Source organism: Sus scrofa, chromosome 9, assembly GCF_054392235.1.
Source record: "Sus scrofa isolate SSC_HxYL_T2T_F1_AM1 chromosome 9, Sscrofa_HxYL_maternal_Yorkshire_Landrace_v2.0, whole genome shotgun sequence".
NCBI lineage: Eukaryota > Metazoa > Chordata > Mammalia > Artiodactyla > Suidae > Sus > Sus scrofa.
Genome location: NC_139391.1, coordinates 113,593,732 through 113,612,227, shown reverse-complemented (window position 1 = coordinate 113,612,227; position 18,496 = coordinate 113,593,732). Strand labels below are relative to the sequence as shown.

The window sequence follows — 18,496 nt, the reverse complement described above, 5'->3', positions numbered from 1 at the left end:
TTCAGAACAATGCTGGACAGAGGCAGAAAGATTCAAGAGGGAAACAGGGGTTGACAGTCCTTCTCTGTTTCTGTAATGTTCTTAAGGTCTGTGAGACCAAAGTGTTCATTTCAGCTAAGAAATAGGACTTCGTGGGCCTGAGAAGAATGGAGGAGTGTTCATGTCTTCCCTTGTCCAAGTAGGTCATTCAAAGTGTTTGGCTTTTCCTCTCTGTAGTCAGAGTGCCAATTTCCTTGGCATTGTGTCTTAACTAGCATTGTTAATTTCAATATTTCAGTGATTTTTTATCTTCCATCATACCTATCAACAATTTTCCATATGCTCCATTCCTTTTTTAATGACAGCGACCAGGCTGCCATGCTGAAGCTGGGCTGTTATTAGCGAATATCAGAGCAGACAGCTAGAACCCTTGGTCTCCACCTGCTGGTGGCCAGCCTCACAGCAGCCAGACTGTCAATAAATCAGATCCAGCCAATGATGATGCCTGTTACTTATCAAAGGAAAGGTGATATATCTTGTACCGGTAAAATCGAATACAACCAAATTGATACTTATCTGGAACGATAGAGATCCATGGACTCATTATTAGCATTCTGTTTGTGCAGAGTTAAAAATTACTTTTCGCAACACCATCAATACTTTACAGAAATATATTCTCTTCAGGAGATAGATTATTAGTTCATTTGCAAGTAAAACCCAATTACTAATAGCATGTGCTTGGACCATGTTTATAAGGAAGTATTTACGTATAATCACTTGGAGGAGTAGCCTGTTAAATAACATAATGGCTGCTTTTTTGATCTGTAACAGAATGTCTGTGTGTCCGTGTGTATGTAATGATATTCACTGCTCCGCCTCCCCATGCTCTCTGCATGATATAGGGTCCATCTGGTTTGAAGCTGTTGAAACCAGGGGGTATGTTCACTTTTTCCCAGGTGTGATTTTTCCAGACAGATGGAAAGCATATGTTATTTAGAATTAACACGACACAATTTGCTTTCTACATTTGAGCTCCTAAGTTCTTTGTATGCACATTGTCTTTGTATGCACATTGTCTTTAACTTTCTGATGTGGAAGAAACTTTGCTCCTCAGGCTCCTGGAGAGCGCTTCTTGATTTCTCCAACAGTAAATCTCGGTCTTGGAATTAAGAGGCCCTCCTAATTTATGTTCTGAGTTTTACTCCCTTAGCAATGGCAACAATGACATACATAAAAAGACACATGGGGAGTTCCTGCTGTGGTGCAGCAGGTAAGGGTTTGATCGCAGCAGCTGTGGTGTAGGTCATGACTGCAGCTAGGATTCTGATCCCTAGCCCAGAAATTTCTATATGACATGGGTATGACTGAAAAAAGAAAAAAAAAAGACCTGTGTTTATGTAAAACATGAAATGCAATTCTCTTCCATTTTTAAATTAACCTTTTTTGATGGGAAGTTTCATTTGCCTAAATATAAATCCCCATGTACTTGTTACCCCACTTCAGTAATTATCAACACCTATAAGTCACCTTAAACAAGAATATTACAGTTCATGCAAAAGGATTACTTTTCTGAGCTCACATGCTGTAATGACAGAGTAGGAAGAGAAGAAACGTCATGGTTGGTGGCTACATCTTGGATCATGGCACGATGTGTGGAAAGCCAGAACTGTCATAGGAGAACGTTCTCCTAAGAGAGAGAAGTAAATTTCTAAGAATATGAGCAGTACTTGTCCCTGTAACAAATAACTATAGCTGTTAGCATCTAAAGTAAAATGTTTTAAGAAATGTATTCGGTAACAGGTTATTTTATTTACTTTTTTTGAAGTAGAGTTAGTTTACATTGATGCATAGTTTCAGGTATACAGCAAAATGATTTAGTTTATATATATATATGTTCATATATGTGTGTGTGTGTGTGTGTGTGTATTTTTTCTTTTCCAGATACTTTTCCCTTATATGTTATTACAAGATATTGAGTATAGTTCCCTGTGCTGTACAGTAGGTCCTTGTTGGTTATGTTTTCTATTTAGTAGTGTGTGTATTGCAACAGGTTTTTTTTTTTAATAAATAAAAGTACTTTTGAGTCAGAAGTTTTTTTTTTTTTTAAATGCCCAAGGACTGTAGGTGAATGGCTCAGAATCTCCATGTCCCGTTTCTGAGGCCCACTTAGCATACACCCTCCATTGCCCTTTTCAGTTATTCTGGGTTTGACAGTTAACACCTGCAACATCAGAGCTTTTCCTAACATAATAGGACACACTGGGTAGAATTTATTCAACAAGGAAAAGGAATGGCTAATGGTAATCACATCCGCTAGCAAGATCAGTTTTTGAAATATGCTTCCCGGGGTGTATTATATAAGATCAATTTACAGTTCTCTCTCTTTCTCAGTCTTTCTGATTTTGAACCTCTCCAATCAAGACTGCCAAGCTGTCAGAGTTTGGTTAAAGACTTGGATTCTGTAGTCAGTGTGTTCAAAACTAAAACTTCTGATGGCACTGTATTCCCTTACTGCAAATTTTAAACCCTACTTAAAGCTCTTCTGACTGCATTCCAACGTTAGGGGAAAAAATTCTCTTTTTTTTTTCTGTTTTTCCTTTCCTAGTAAAAGACTCCAAATCAGGTTTGATTTTGGATTACAATGACTAATTGTTGATAAAATGATTTTCCCTTCATTCTCAAGAGGTCTCATTGAGAAACTTCCCAGTATTTTTTTTTTTTTTTTGTGAATGTTGTTTAGCTTCTGGGACCTTCTCCCATGAAGATTTGAAAGTTTATACTGAGATGCGTTTTTTTCTGAATTCTGACATTGTGCAATAAGGATGAAGAATGCTTTTAAGTGGCTTTTTCCCATGAAAAAGTGCGAGGCCCAGGTCCCTTCCATTTTGTCACCTAGATGTCCTCTAAGGCCTTGCTGTCACCTGCTTTCAGCTACCAAAGCTAGGAAGAGCTTGTGGAGGGGACCACTCATACCTTAAAAGCTATGTCTCAGGAGTGGCAGGTGTCACTTCCATTCAAATTCCATTCCATCTGCTAAACCCAGCTGCAAGGAAAGCTGTTAGGGGCTTAGGAGGATGTGCAGTCAGAGTACTGAGGAGCAGATGGCCGACTCTGCTGACCCTGAATCCCAGCTTTGGCACGGGACAAGGACAACCTCAAAGTCTGATGTGCCTCAGCAGAGGAGAGAGACACAGACAGGTGGAGTCTGACTCTCACTGAGGCCGGTGAAGAGACACATGTCCTGTTTGGTTTCTGGTTTACAGATCATCCCCGGAACCGATGTCGATGTGACTGCTGGAACCTTCGTGCCAGCAGCCGAGGGGGCCCCCGTGGAAGAGGTGGAGACAGATAAGGTGGCTCTTTCTGCTGGAGAAGAAGCAAGTTCGGAGGAGGCGAAGATTGATGCCGAGGCCACGGAGGCTGTAGAGAGTGACATATCTCAACCGGAAGAAACAGAAGTAGTGGCTGTTCAGGTGCGTGTGCTAGGTCCTGGGGAGATGGCACCAGCTGGAAGGCTCTGTCTGTTGGTTCATGGTGATGCCTCTTTGGGATATGGAATAGTGGATGGCTTGTGGTCAGTTTGCGGTACCCCACTCCACCAAAATGAAATATTCGATTCTCAGAAAGAGTGGTCTCCGCATTCTCTCAGTATCAGCATGGTCAGGCTCCACGTGGGCTCCATTGCTGTGAAGGACCAGGCTTAAGCCCAGATAGGGAGACTGTGGGGTAAAGTGCCGGAGAAAATGAATGAAGCCCAGGTGAGGAAAAGGATGAGAATGGAGGGATGAGAAAGAGAGTAGGAGAGAACCATAGGGGGATCCTATGGGTTAGGTGAGAAAATAGCCATGAAATGCTGGGCCTGGTGGCCAGGCACATGGTGAGAAGCCATTATTGGTAGTTAAGTCAGATTACTTTTATTACTGTTGTGTGGTTGTTATTATCCGAGTGCCCAAACGCACTGTCAGGCTCTGTTCACCAAAAGCCCATCCCTGGGTTGCACTTTCAAAAGGAAATGGGTCAAGACGGAGTTATCCCAGCTCTTCAATTCTGAGAGACACAGTCCAAAGCCACAAATGCCAATATTCCTAATGTGGGGCCTCGAACCCAGGTGCCAAAGCAAGGACAGCCCCTCTCAACCTCAATTTCTTCTCTTCTGTGTTCTCAGTAGAAACAGTGGCGAGTTGGTTTAATGTTAGGCTCTGCTTTGTCCTGATTATTTCACTCACAATAAATTTCCAAACATTGCTGCAGAGGTAACTTAAGCATGAATGTGAACGAGGCCTTTCAAACAGTGAGGAGCAGTAGCATTTAGAGAAATAACTCACAACCATATTCCATTTTTTCCCATAGGTCGTCTTGTCACCGTGTCTGGATTGTTTTGTGTATATTGTTAGGCTTGTTGCAAAAGTGTATTCTTTTCTCCAAATTGAAGAAGGGACGTGCATAGGGATACAGAACTTGACCTCCAGGCTTCCATTATGCTTGTGAGGTTCCCCTCAGTGCTCATTTTTGGCAAAAAATAGATGCGAGGTCCTGATCCTTTGGTTTCGTTTTTGCCCCTGACAGTAGAGTACTTGGAGTGGTTGGTAGGAATTGGAATCCCTCACACTGTCCCTGCAGTGGGGGCTCTGATGACCATCACTGAGCAAAGGCCAGATTGCTTATCTCCAGACGCAGGCCAGACCTTTACCAACAGTGTGGTTTACAGGAGAAGAGCAATCACGGGAAGTCAGATGTCAGCCTCCAGTGGGTGTTACTAGTCAGTGGGACAAGAATGGACCCCTGCAAAACTAAGAGCATCCTTGGGAGTTCCCTGGTGGCCTAGCAGGTTAAGGATCCAGCACTGTCACTGCTGTGGCTCAGGTTGCTGCTGGGGTGCATGTTCGATCCCTGACCCAGGACCTCCTGTATGCTGTGGGTGTGGCCAAAAAACGAGTATCCTTGGAATCCATCAGGACTGTCCCCAAAGCCGTCATGACTCACCTTCTCTCCCCGAAGTCTCCTGTCCCACTTCTTAATCTCCCTAGAAACCTCACTCTTACCAAACTGCCTGGTTGTTGAAGGATCCGGAAATCAGTTCCCATAAGGGTTTCTGTCTCAGAAGAGACAGACAGGAGGCATGACAGGAGGGAGGCCCTGCCAGGTGCAAGGCCCCGAGGCCAGATGGTTTGGGGAACTGCAGGCATTGGCTGAATAGGGCTGGTGGGGAATTTGGAGCCCAGGAGGGTTCTGGGCAGCTCAGGGAGGGCGCGGAAGTCTTCTTTCCAGCCTCTGCTCTACTTTTCTTCCCCAGGAGAAGGTCATCCCTTCCGTCGTCATAGAGCCCGCCTCCAACAACGAAGGGGAGGGAGAACACGAAGTAACCCCGGGCGCAGAGTACAAGGAGATCACTGATGACACGGCTCTTCCCGGCCCCGCCAGTGAGACACCTGAGCTGGCCTCCCAGACGGCACCTTCTGCTCCCTCTACAGGCCTGGCCTCCCAAGAGGTGCCTCCAGGCTTCCTCTACAAGGTCTTAACGTTTCTTATCTTCTAATCTGGTGGCCTTTGTCCTTTGCTTGGAGGGCCTTTGGTGCGAACCTTCGGTTTTCCGCTTTTTACTATTACTTTTGTTACCTCTGTTTTCTGTACTGCTTTCGCCTTCATCCCAGCATCACACTGTAACATGGCAAGATGGCCACGCTGCTGGATTGCAAGGACCACAGTCATATGTCTTTCCGTATTTTAACATCCAGTAATTAAAGAAAATTCAGCAGAGGGCAAATGGTATGCCCCTTGGTAGTGAATGGGGTGGGGGTTGCCTCCATTCAGAGTGCCCTCTGGAGCTCCTCATGGAGCCCAGGGCTTAAAACCATCCCTGTGCTCATCTGCTCCCTGCTGGATGCAGGAAACCCAGCCATTGGGTCAGCAGTCAGCTCTGGCACCTGTTTTGGTGTGTGGCAGAGTGGGAAGTCAGTAAATATTTCCAAAGTGAATAAATCTGTTAATGGGCTTCTGTGATAAGGAAAACATCTTAATGAGAAAAGATTTTGCTCAGAGGAGCCAAGAGATGGCCACTTAGAGTTTTCATAAAGCAAAGGGTCCTTACCAAAAAACCCAATAAAGTACCTAAAAGCACTGGCTTAAGCCAGAGGTTAAAGGCCAATAATCCTACCTAACAGAATATAGTTGGAATTTTAACTTGGGTATATAATCCTGCTTTTCCAAATTCAGCTTTTTCTTTTAAAAAGTGTTAAATTTATCTATATTTGGGGAGATTTAATAGTAACAATCAGAGAGTATCTTTTCTTCTCTCCGTGTTGATTAGAAAGTAACTGCTACCTTGTCACCTCAAACGAGGACAGGTGGGCTCAATGGTTTGATGAATGAACGAACATGGAGAAAAACTAGACAGGTGGCTAGTGAAGGAATGTGCCCCCCTGTGTTCTGTTTTAAGTGGAGGGCAAGACATCAAGGGGTCAGGTGCCAAGCAAGGCCAGGCCTGGCATGGTCCACCCCGACTCCCCTCACTAGCTACAGTGTGAGCTGGGTAACTGCACTTACTTTCAGAGGTACTTATGTAACTAGTGCTAACTAGCTAATTACATAAATGATGCTTATGTAACGTGCTAACTAGCTAACCACCATGCTAGTCATATTACCGTATATAAATGTATGAAGTTAACATGATGTATACCTTAATTTTTTCCTCTTTTTTGTCCTTTTTATGGCTGCATCCATGGCACAGGGAAGTTCCCGGGCCAGGGATTGAATCTGAGCCACAGCGGGGGCAACGCCAGATCATTTAACTCACTGTGCTGGGTGGAGATCAAACCCAAGCCTCCACAGCAACCTGAGCCGGGTTGGATTTTTAACCCAAACCCACTGCTGCATGGTGAGAACGCTCTGTTATACCTTAAATGTATACAATGTTATATGTCAAAGATGTTTCAATGAAAAACAGAAAAAGAAAGGAAACAGATTATCGTGGTTTAAAGGGTAAGATAGGGAAGGAATTTTATTTATAAAGAAATTGATTACAGGGTTTAATTAATAATAAGTCTCACATGACATGCAAGTGATTGTTTTTCCAATTGTTCATTCTTTTTCAGAAGCTGGAGTTAACTGGAACTTTTCACTTGGTCAGTTTTAGCTCAGTTTAAAAAAACCAAATAAACAGTAACAAAGCATTGCTGATAATAAAATGCAGATCTCTCACAAACATATAATGAATTGAAATTTATTAATGCTCCACATTTTGGCTCTCATAGAGGTATTGCTTTACTAAATATACATTCAAGTGGCCTCAGTATCAGTCTGTAGGATTCTGATGTTTTAAGTAAACGGAGATTAGGATTTCCTCTCTGTCTTCCAAGGCCTTCTGCTTTGGGGTGTGACACACATCTTCACCTTTTTTCTCCAGCTCTGAGATGCTACTAAAGAGGGCCTGCTGAGAAGCCACCTGGGAGACTTTGATTTTACATCTCCTTTTCTTTCTAAAATCAATCAGTTCCTTTACTCTCTTTCGCAGGTGGAAACACTGCATGATTTCGAGGCAGCAAATTCTGATGAGCTTACCTTACAAAGGGGTGATGTGGTGTTGGTTGTGCCCTCAGATTCGGAAGCTGACCAGGTAAAGGATGAGAGTGGATGGTCCTGCAGGCTCTGTTGGTGTTTCCTAAGTCAGTGGGGCACAGTGACCTCCTGAAGACATCTCCACTTTTTTGAGATAATGCGTGGAAGCTCTGGAAAGGGCTTAAGACTACAGCGCATCACTAACTAGGTTTTTTAGGACACTTCTTTAGGGATAATACTATTTTGTTTGTTTTTTATACAAGCAGATGACAAAGCATAAATTACTAATATCAGGTAGAAGTGTCTAGGTGTCTCAGAACCATTAAAAACCTCATTTATAAACATAAAATATACAAACATATATACTTAAAAAGATATTATTAAATATAAACGTACTTTTTTTGAATTAACCATTGCTATCTTTTCAAGAAATTAAGAGGAAAAAAGCTAGCCTTTTATATTTGCCAACATGTGTGCCATTTCCAGAGCTCTTATTTCTTCCTGTGGATCTGAGTTTACAATTAACTTGACATCCTTGTGCTGGACTACAATGCTCATTAAACCAATTATTTTACTTTCTTTTGTTTTTGGCCATGCCTGCAGCATGCGGAAGTTCCAGGGCCAGCGATCAAACCTGTGCCACAGCAGCAACCTGAGCCGATGCAGTGACAATGTGGGATCCTTAACCTGATGCACCAGAAGCAGACTCCTAAGCCAATTGTTTTATTAAGTGTTGGCGGTTCACATTTTTCCAGTAGTGTGTTGGACTCTGAAATCCCTGTCTTTTCTTGCAGGATGCAGGCTGGCTGGTAGGAGTGAAGGAATCAGACTGGCTTCAGTACAGAGACCTTGCCACCTACAAGGGCCTCTTTCCAGAGAACTTCACCCGGCGCCTGGATTAGGGCTGAAAGCATTGTAGAAAGAGCCTGATCACTGGGTTTTTAAACCTTTATGAAAACCTGAAGAGTTCACTTTTGCTATTACGCTCTTAACGATTTACAGAGACTGATGCCAGACAAAGCTGGGAAGGATATATCCGTGGAGCATGTGTGCAGACAAATGTAAGAGGGAAAAAAAAAAAAGGAAATTAAGGAAAAGGTCTTCATTGGTTCCCACGTTATTGCGAACAGATTTTGTTTGTGCTTTGTTTGAGCTGTGGAAACTCGTGTACTTGACCCCCCACCAGTTCTAAAGTAGCTTCCTCCAGACCTGAACCTTAATTTCTCTCCACCAAGTGTATTGAGTGGCTGCCCTGCAGAAGACGTGATGTGTTATCCTGTAATACGAGATTATCTTGTTCCCCTGCGCAGGTGTGAGCACGTGCTCTCTCTCCCTTTCACGTTTACTGTGTTTAAAACGAATCCGCTGAAAAAGTTTTCAATGTTCTTTTCCAACACACCTCTCCTTCTCTATATATGGACACACAGTCACACAAAGCTAGTTCCCATCCCTCCTGAATCTATGTGTATGCACAAGGCTACATATACATAGTTGCGCTCTCTCCTTTCCATTGTAGCTTTCAGCCTCTCCAGTGTCATTGATACATGCATTGCTCTTATTGTCTGGCATTATTACAGTAGCAGTTTTGCCTCTGGGCAAAACCTGCCATCCCATTGCCAAAAGAGTCGACAGTATCTGTGTTCAGAATGTGCATTTTTCAGGATGCGATTAGTCATCGCATGTCTGAGCTGCTGCCCCTTTGGAGAAAGCAGTCTGATGGTTAGGGTGTCCGGCTGCTGTGGCCGGAGGTAGGTGAGCTGGAATCAGCAGCTAAATTGTCTTAATTTCTGCCTTTCTGAGGTTGGCTAGATGATGGGGCATTTAAATCCATCCCCAAATAACGTTATTTCCAAAAGCTCCTATGTATTTCCACCTCTTTCTATTTATGCAGCTCATCTTCACAGATTGTCCAAAAATAAGATATAGTGACATATGCTGTATCCACCAGTCATCTGTAATGATTATGTTTTCAGTGCTGTGTCATTCCAAATAAACCTTTGGTAATCTCCAGCAATGACCTTAATTCCTGCTGAGTCATTTGTTTTAGGAAGATTGCTTCAGTCGGATGCACTCCTTGAAACAGTCTACCTTGGAGTTGTTATTTGTGCAGAGATATGCTTATTCCTCCAGGTTGTGCTCCATAGCCCACCTCCCTTCCCCAAACCCCTTTCATCTCAGTCATTGCTGGTCACTCGGTGGTCCTTGCTGCCCAGCAATCACTACAGCACAAATAACAGCTGCCGACAGAGGCCCCTCCGAGATGCTGGCTGTGGCTGCCCTATCTGTGCATCACAGAAATCTCACGATCTCCATAATCAGCAATTCCTTCTCCCACCAGTCTCATTTTTTGGTCACTTTTCTTTCTGACATGTTTATGTTTGTAGGTACGTAAAAAATAGATTAGATAACATAGAAAAGTCAATTCACTGGGCCACAGTTCTTAGAAGAAATTTCTTAAAGCCCTTTCAGTTGATCACTCTTCTCCCAATATAATTGTATACACTGTAAGCTGATCAGAATGGGTGTTAGTAGACTTTTAGGTTTTGAATCTATTAGTGAGTGATGATTTCAGTTCTTCTGGTGGATTACCAACTTGGACATTTTGTGGATGTTTAAGTGTTAATAGAGAAATAGCTATATTGACCCAAGACTTTTCCAGGGGCTAATTTCCAGGGAAGCTGGATCACCATGAATGGCCTTGACCCAGGGAGCCCGCTCCCAGTGTCCTCTTCATCTTTTAAGATTTCTCTTGCAAAGCCAGTGGCACTCAAGACCTTTGTGAACTTTAGATAGTTCAAAGAACCTTCAAAACATCAGGTAAAGGACACTTGTGATTCTAATTAAACGTACACCTATCTGGCATTCCTGCGAATACCACATGAGACTAAGTGATGTACATAGTTGCAAGACAATTTGGATTTTTAACAATATTTCAGTGTCACCAAAGCCCTGGAGATGGGAAGCACTGCATTCACCATGCTGTCACACTGCTTTTTCTGACAAAGTTGGGACGATCTGGACTGCCTGGGAGAGAAGGTGCTGGTTCAGATTTCTGAGTCCTCTTTACCACATTAAAAAAGCCTAAACTCAGGCTCTTAGAAAAATCCCAGCATGGCCCCAAGACCCATTCTGATGGCCCATTTAAGAAAAAAACACCTGGGAAACTGCAGAAGTTATAAGATCACCCACCCTGTGGTGACACTAGACACCTGGACACTTCAGTGGATAGCAGGCATAAAAGAGACCTTCAGCTTCCCAATAATCAGACCAAGTCTGATAATATATATGCTAAGAAGATACAGCTTAGTAGCCATCTGGTTGATAAAGATAACATAGCCCTGGTAGTATTTAGTGAACACATGTAGCCCTGGGTTACATTCTCAGGGACTTGCTTACAGCAGACATGAGGTCAGTCACAGCATAGCTCATATGGCCAGGAGGGGACAGCAAAGTGCCTGCCACTGGGGGATGGACTCACACAGCCCAGGGGAAGCAAGCTGTGGAACGCTGAGCAGCAGAGAGGAGCAGTGCACCAGGTAAGCAGACAGATGTGTGAACATGGGTAGGTAAGGTTGGCATACCATTCATATCAATACAAAATTACATTCCTCACAAAAGATACTTGCCACAGATAGGTAAGCTCACAGACTTTTTCACAGATACATAAGCTCGAGGGAAACACATCTAACAGACTGAGCATCTGTGGAGGAACTCGTTTAAGGAAAGAAGGGGGGAAAGGAATAAAATAAATAACAAACTATAAAACTGTATAACATGGCTGGTACAGATTAATGATGGCAGTGTGCCATAAACTGAGAAATAGGACCCCCCCCCCCAAAAAAAAAGCCCAAACAAGAAAAACAACGAGAAGTCAGGTTAAAAATTAAGCGGAAGCAAAAAGAAATCAGAAAATATATACCATGGACACACTCAGAGAACCCTACTTCCAGGATAAGCCACCAGAACCTCACATTTGAGCTTGGAGCCTCAATTTTCTGCAACCCATCTCCCCTCAATCTCAAGTGCCAACTGGCAACTTAAAGAGTAACCCAAAGGGAATTTGTTCATTTTCTTCAGTGGCTGTGGAAGACACAACTTATTCCCTCTTAAGGAAAAACATTTGTGTACAGTGGCTACCAAATGACATTTAGCTAGATCTGACCATTGTGCACTGGTCATGGCATTGACCTGTCCTCAGGGGAATATTCTTATCCAGGCGATCATAGTAAACCCAGAATGAGGGCGCTCCTGCATTTAAGAACATAGGAGTCAGGCCCTGATACACACCCTTGAGGAGCTCAGTAATATGAAGACGAAGACGAGAGAAGGCAGGATAATTTAGGTTTTAGCTGAGATATTTTCCGAAGCATAGGAAACTCTGTATTCCAAAGTTTCCAAATATAGGAAACTCTCTATTTCCAAAGCATAGGTTCCTCAGAGACAGGCATATTAAGTATGTTGTTGATAATCTTTCTGGCTTTTAAAAATCATGAAATACTAAAATGTTTTAAAATTATTGAAACCTGGAAATGGTACAGACAGATTCTGAATATCCCTAAGAGAATTCTATTTTGAATGCATATTTAGATTCACTAAAGTTCTTCTCTGTTTGGAGGTAGAGCTAGAACCAACTACCTATGAGAATGTTACGGCAGCCGCCCAGCAGCCCTGCGCCAAACTTGAGGATGTGGCTCCCATCCGAAAAAGAGAAAAGATCAGCATCCAGTGCCTATTGTCCCTTCTTGGTTATGTGAGGGCATCCCCTCTCTTAGATGGAGCAGCTAGACATTAGTGGTCAAATATCCCATTCTACCTTAGGCTGACCAGAATTAACCACTCTTTACCAGCATAGCCTCTCTGCCCATCATCCCTGCCCAGTGCCTGTCTCTGGACAGAGGTAAAGAAAACCCAGGTGTACAGGCCCCGCCCTGATTTTTCAAATCCTAAGATGCTTGCTCTGACATGCCCTCTATTAATATTAAGCAAGTTTCTAAGCCACAGTTAACAGGTAAATTGGATGAACCAGCCATCTATTTCTCCAACCAGGGTGAAAGTAAACAGAAAAAAGCAAAACTGATTATGCCTAGGCTCTGAGGCTAAACACTTGGCCTAAGTTGAATGAATACTAGCTATGAACTCCTTTTCTCCCACAGGCATGGTAACAACTCAGGGTGGTCTTAACATCTAGAGGTCTGTTTCCTTTGCCCCCACAGCTCTATTTGAGGTAATAGCAAAGGAAATGATGAAAGATCAGATTCGTTTTACACCATAATCTTCAGAAAATCCCTTTTTGAAATCTTTGATCACACAGTCTAGGACCATGGGTTTAGATTTGGGCGAACCCTTGGTGTCTTTCTGTGGATCTTGTCTATGGCCTGATATTATGAGACCTTCTCTCACCTTGTGGGCGGTATCCCCAGTAGCTTTGCCTCTGCCACTCCTGAAAGCAAGACAGCTCCCACTCAGCTTGCTCTATGACTGGGGAGAGCACCTGCTTTGTTGCAAGTATCTCTGATCCATCTGGGCCCCAGGTCTTGGGAAGGCACTCTCAGACAAGTTCTAATGTTTTGGGCAAAGGACAGGGGACCTCGTACCTAATCCTCCATATACCCTGAACTGAGCCGGGGATGACAGGTTTATCTCCCTGACTCAGATCCTGGGCTTCCATGAACTGACAAAATGGGCAGTCCCATGGCTGGTTTAGAATCTGGGCCGGGAGTTCCTGGAGGCCCAGGGGCAAGGTCAAATTAGACTATGTCCTCAGAGGAATTTATGGCCCAAATGGCGGGAGCACAGAGGTCTCTGGCTTATGGGCTTCTGGGTTAGGTCCCACCCCATGTGGCCACCCTGTGCCGGTGTCGCAGACAAAACAAGGGAGGGTGCCCCCTTCTCAGAAGGTGGCCATTCAGATGTCCGCCTGACCGCCCCCCTCTCGGGAGTTTAGGTGCCTCTTAGCAATTGGCTGGTTCGTATAAGCCCCGAACTTGGATTGGACTCGCAGGGAGGGAAGAGAACCCTCAGAGTCCGCTACAGCCATAAGCCATATGAGGTCACCACGGAACTGCAGGTTAGGACCCACTCGGACTCCGTAGCCACTAAGACCGTGGAGCCACAAACTCGAACCTGAAGCGCAAGCGAATCAGGCCGCTCATTCACTCTCTCACACACTCAGAGGTTATCACAATGCCTCCCACTCCCTGGGAGTCCCTAACTAGTAGCTCGATCAAGCACAACTTTCAATCCGCTACGCCTGACAGTTGCTCCACCCAGCAAGAGGTTCCTCTGCTTCCAATCTGGAGCACTAGGACTACTGCTCAGGCAGGCACAGCTTCCGACCAGGAGAGTCTCCCTCAGGGGGTGATCAGTCCCCTCTTCTGCCCACTGGGGCAGGACCTGACTGGGGTTTGCCCCGGGGCCTTACCTTGTCCGGATGCCTTCCTGGTGAGTTGGTCCGTCTCTCCACTGAGTCCAGTCGGGGTTCGGTCACCCGGGAGTCAGGAATGCCGCTCACAAAGGAGGACCCTGAATACCATTGGGTGGCACGCCGTCTTGTTCAGTTCGAGGCTCCCCGGCTCCCAGGGAGGCCTTGCCTCTGTTCCGGTGGCTCAAGGGGACTGAACGGTTGGAATCTCGCTGGGGCCTCCAGAAATGTTACGGCAGCCACCCAGCAGCCCTGCGCCACTGTGTATCAGCTCTGGCGACAGCCCTGTGGCTGTAGTGTACCAGCTCTAGCGACAGCCCTTTGGCTTTAGTGTACCAGCTCCAGCAGCCCTGTGGCTGCAGCGTACCAGCTCTTTTATTTGGGGAGAAACCAAGCGAGCACTTGGAGAATTGGAGAACTCAGATTTATTACGACGGCAGGCTCAGAGGAGACCGCTCTTTGGAGTCTGAGCCCGGAAGAAGGGTTTCACAAGGCTTTTATGGGCAACCTCTTCCGGGTCCATGCTTGGCTAGTCGGACCATAGTGACGTCAGGCGAGGTAGTAGATGCGGAAGCAGATGTGTGGCGGAGGGGTGGTTGGGGCAGTTGGCTAGACTTTGCTTAGTCATCACGGCCGGGGTCTCTCCTTTCTACATTTTCATTCGGACATTTTCTCCTATAAGAATAAGCACAATTCAATTTTTGGTGTGTACTGTAGTGTGTGCGTGAGTGTGCGTGCACATGCGCACATATGCACATGCACATGGGTTCTCTCCAAGCTTCTAATGGTTGCATCCTGTCTAGGCAGGCCAGTGGCTATGCGTTGCCTCACAACACACTTAGGCATTCATGGCGTTTTTCCAAGGAACCCTCTCAGAATAGAAGTTTTCTAGAGCAGTTTTAGGTTAAGAGGAAGCAAGCAACATGCATTCTTATTGGATTGAAATTAAAATGATTTTTTAGTTTCTTTTTCCATTTTCTTCATTCCTGCCACATCTGTTATTTCAATATTTGGTGTGTCTATTCAATTCAGAATCACAAATTATTGGAACCAGAAGAGACCAAAAACATCACCTACTCCTCATTTCAAGGCTGGGAAAATGGGAGCCTTGCAAGGGGGAATCACTTGATTAAAAATACCAAGCACATGCTGAATGCAATTGACAAACACAGGTTTCCTGCCTTGCATTCCAGGGCCCTTTCATTCATCAGGGTCTTTGCTGTTAAGAGATGTCCCTTAACTGGGGCTCCTAGGCAGGGGAATAGAACATGTATGGTATACCTCCCATGACCAGCAGGGGGTGCTATAAGCTAGTGTAAGTGAATTCATCCAACTATGGCGCTTTGCTAAGCTGGAGGCATGAATTGAAAACGAAGCACAAATATAGCAACATTACAATTTGTATCAAAATGAAACAGTCCAGTGAGGAGAGAAATTAATATCTGAATCACAAACAGCCAAGCCAATTACTTAGGGCACAGGCTCTGGAGACTAGCTGACTTGGCTTAAATTCTTAGTGTCTTTTTTTCCCAGGCAACCTCAAATGAATTACTTAACCTCCCTAAACCTCTTTTTCATCTGCAAAATGGGGATAAGCAACTCCCCCTTTATGCTTGCAAAGAAGAAATAAATATGTAGAATGTTTCAATAAAGGGTATTTTTTATCATTTAATAGGTCAATGATTTCTGTTATGACCTTAAAGAAAATTAATCTTTTTAAAAGGCCATTAGCCATTGACTCAAAAGTGGTAGAAGAAATTTCTTTTACTTTTTGAGGTCCACCTCTATGATGAAAGTAGGTCCTTCATGAATATCTTATGTTGTTTACTAGTGTGTGAGAGTTATTTTTGAGTTTCTGTAATCTTTCTAAAATTTTCTTCATGGTCACTTGCATATTATGATTTTAAGAGAAATCATATACAGAAAAGATAGTGGCACAGGTTTTGTAAATTGTTAAATGTAGGTTTGAATCCAAGCTCCATCACCTGCTTCATAAATGACCCCAAACAGGTGAAACTTTTTAAGATTCTGGTTCCCTCATCTATCAAATGTGGTTGAATAGAACTACTTTGAAGTAGTATTACAAGTATTAAAATGTTGTAACAATTAAATTGTGCTTAGGACTGACTTAGATAGTATTTACTTTAAAAAAAAAAAAAAACCACTTGGCACAATCCCTGGCACAGGGTGGATGATGTAAGTTGGCATCATTATTCTCATTTACAGCAACTTTTCCAAGGACAGCCTTTCAGAGGTAGTTCTTGGATTCAAGCTTTCATTCTGTCTTTTCCAAAGCAGCATATCCTCACAGAATTACAGGGTCTCATGTCAGACTTTGCAAAAGTCCCTTTTTGGTGGCTTCATCCTGAGAAGGACCGACTCCCCTTTCTCCACGGTTTAGCGGAGTACACTGTTGTCTCTCTGAGGAACTGGGCTCCTAGGCAGAGCTCCATGACCAGAATGTTCCCATGACAGGGAGTCTGGAAGGCTGGCAGCTACGTGGAGTTGATCTGAACCAGCAGTCCCCCCTCCTTTCCCTCTGAATCTGCCAGAAACTGTCCCTTTAAAATTAAGCCTTCTGGGGAGTTCCCTTGTGGCACAGTGGGTTAAGGATCTGGCATTGTCACCACAGTGGCTAGGGTCACTGCTGTGATGTGGGTTTGATCCCTTATCCAGGAACTTCTGCATGCTGTGGGTACAGTCAAAAAAAAAAAAAGAGAAGAAGAAGAAGAAGAAGAAGAAGAAATTAAGCCTTCTGAGGAGCCAGCAACTAAGCCCTTCATTTCTTAAAAATATCCTAAATGATTAAATGTCTTGGGTGAGAGAAAGAAAAATAGACTGAAAGGAAATGCAGGAATACAGAAAGGGGAAATCCTTTTCATAGGAGAAAAGCTAGGGTTTGATAGAGATACATTGTTCAGGAAGCTGATGGGAAGACATACGTAAACCTGAAGTTTAAATGGAAGCTGACAAAGTGAAATGGAGTCTTCAGACGCTGAAGGTGGTTGGTACTGCTCTATGCTGTACCTGTGTGGGCAACAGAGGAGATGTAAGCAGATTGATGAAACAAAGTCTCTCCAGCTGGTTACAGTTCTCTGTGGATCCGCAAGGCATAACACAGCCCAGATCACCCTCCTTTCTTCCCACCAACTCTGGCCAGACAACTCTCTGGGGTTATTGAGGATGCCTTCTGTGAAAGGCAGTGGGAGAAAAGAGAGAATAAATACTGAGTTTGTAGCATTAAGTCACACCATCTCCCCACTAGATGGCTCTCATGGTTAGGTGTCCTAGCATAGCATCTTTATTGCACCCAAAGAACTTGGCATAGCGCCTTGCACATATTGGGAGACTCAGGAATTTATCATTCAGAAAAATGAATCAGGTTGGAGTTCTCAGGTGGCCATGGGTACTGTGTGGTCTGTGCTAAGCTGGAGGACCTTGCAGTACTGTCTTCACATGGAGAGGATGTGCTACGAGCTGGCGAGGATGCTCATTCACAACAAGGCAAGGGAGCCAAATGGAAAGTTTGACTTGGTTGTCTCATCCCAGCCACAACGGTTTGAGACTATTCTCAGCAGTGGTTCCAGGCTGTCCTGGAGGAAAGCATCGTTCATGCAGACATGCTGTCACTGTTCCAAGTGTTAACTCTGGTGGTCTTTGGGGCTTATAAGTTGCTTTCCTCTGGCTTTTGACACATGCTCTCCAATTTTGTCATTAAAAAAAAAAAAAATCCAAATTTGGTGTTAATTTACCCACCTCCTCTTTTCCCCCCAGTGTGCGTAGTTGGTGTAGGTCATCTAGATCAACCTCAACTCTCCAGGACCAGAAAGCTGTCAAAAACAGCCCGCCTGGAACGCGTGGTATCTGGTGTAACAATTTCTTCTATGTCTGTGTACTGATATCAAGAAAGACCTAATTGAACCATGCGGCATCTGGGGCACACTTGATCTGAAAACACCGTCAAGATGGAATCGGGCATTGCATTGAACAAGGTTGAGGCAGACAAGGTACCCAAACGTCCACCTTGACCCTCACCATTTACAGTGTAGGGGAAGAAAACTTGGCCACCTACTCTTGTGCCCTCTGGGAAGTGCACAGCGGCAGACATTAGCGCCATGCCATTCAATAATTGTTCATTGGGTTTTCATTCACTATTGTGAGTTAGGAAACCACAGTTACCACCTGTATGCGTTTGTGCAGTTATCAAGATAAACTTTTATGTGTGTGACTCTATGTGAAATTGCCAAATCCTACATTTTCTCAAGGAGGAGACTTTGCATAAGTTTGTGCAAATAACCAGGCTAAAGTGTGCAGGGGCCTACTCTTTTCGCAGGGGGCTTTCCCAAGGCACTCATGTTTATTCATCTGAATCAACCTCCACTACTTTTATTTTCTGCCAAGATATATACACCACATTCTCTGTGCCTTCATTTGTAAGAGTCAGTTTGCATTACATTAGCGTTTTTTCTGATCCACTTATCTCCTTTGATTAAAATAATGGATATCAGATTAAATGCTATTCATTTTCCTAGAGGCTAAAAT

At 44.0% G+C, this 18,496-nt stretch overlaps 1 protein-coding gene and 1 long non-coding RNA gene across 4 annotated transcripts in view; one reads left to right on the top strand and one right to left on the bottom strand.

Annotated features, from left to right (window-relative positions):
- The window catches only part of AMPH (amphiphysin), a 172,193-nt gene extending 162,646 nt beyond the window's left edge, over window positions 1-9,547 (top strand). Inside the window, exons 19-22 of one of the 2 annotated variants that reach the window (XM_084974427.1) lie at window positions 3,243-3,452; window positions 5,273-5,491; window positions 7,490-7,591; window positions 8,328-9,547. In XM_084974427.1, the coding sequence (XP_084830553.1) occupies window positions 3,243-3,452; window positions 5,273-5,491; window positions 7,490-7,591; window positions 8,328-8,435 (639 nt within the window). In that variant the 3' untranslated portion in view covers window positions 8,436-9,547. 2 annotated transcript variants of the gene reach the window in all.
- LOC146400096 (uncharacterized) overlaps window positions 1-14,489 on the bottom strand; it is a 127,007-nt gene extending 112,518 nt beyond the window's left edge. For both annotated transcript variants that reach the window (XR_014816175.1, XR_014816176.1), the window contains exon 1: window positions 13,955-14,489. This is a non-coding gene — a long non-coding RNA (uncharacterized LOC146400096). The remainder of the gene's footprint in view (window positions 1-13,954) is intronic.
- Between the last annotated feature and the right edge of the window lie 4,007 nt (window positions 14,490-18,496).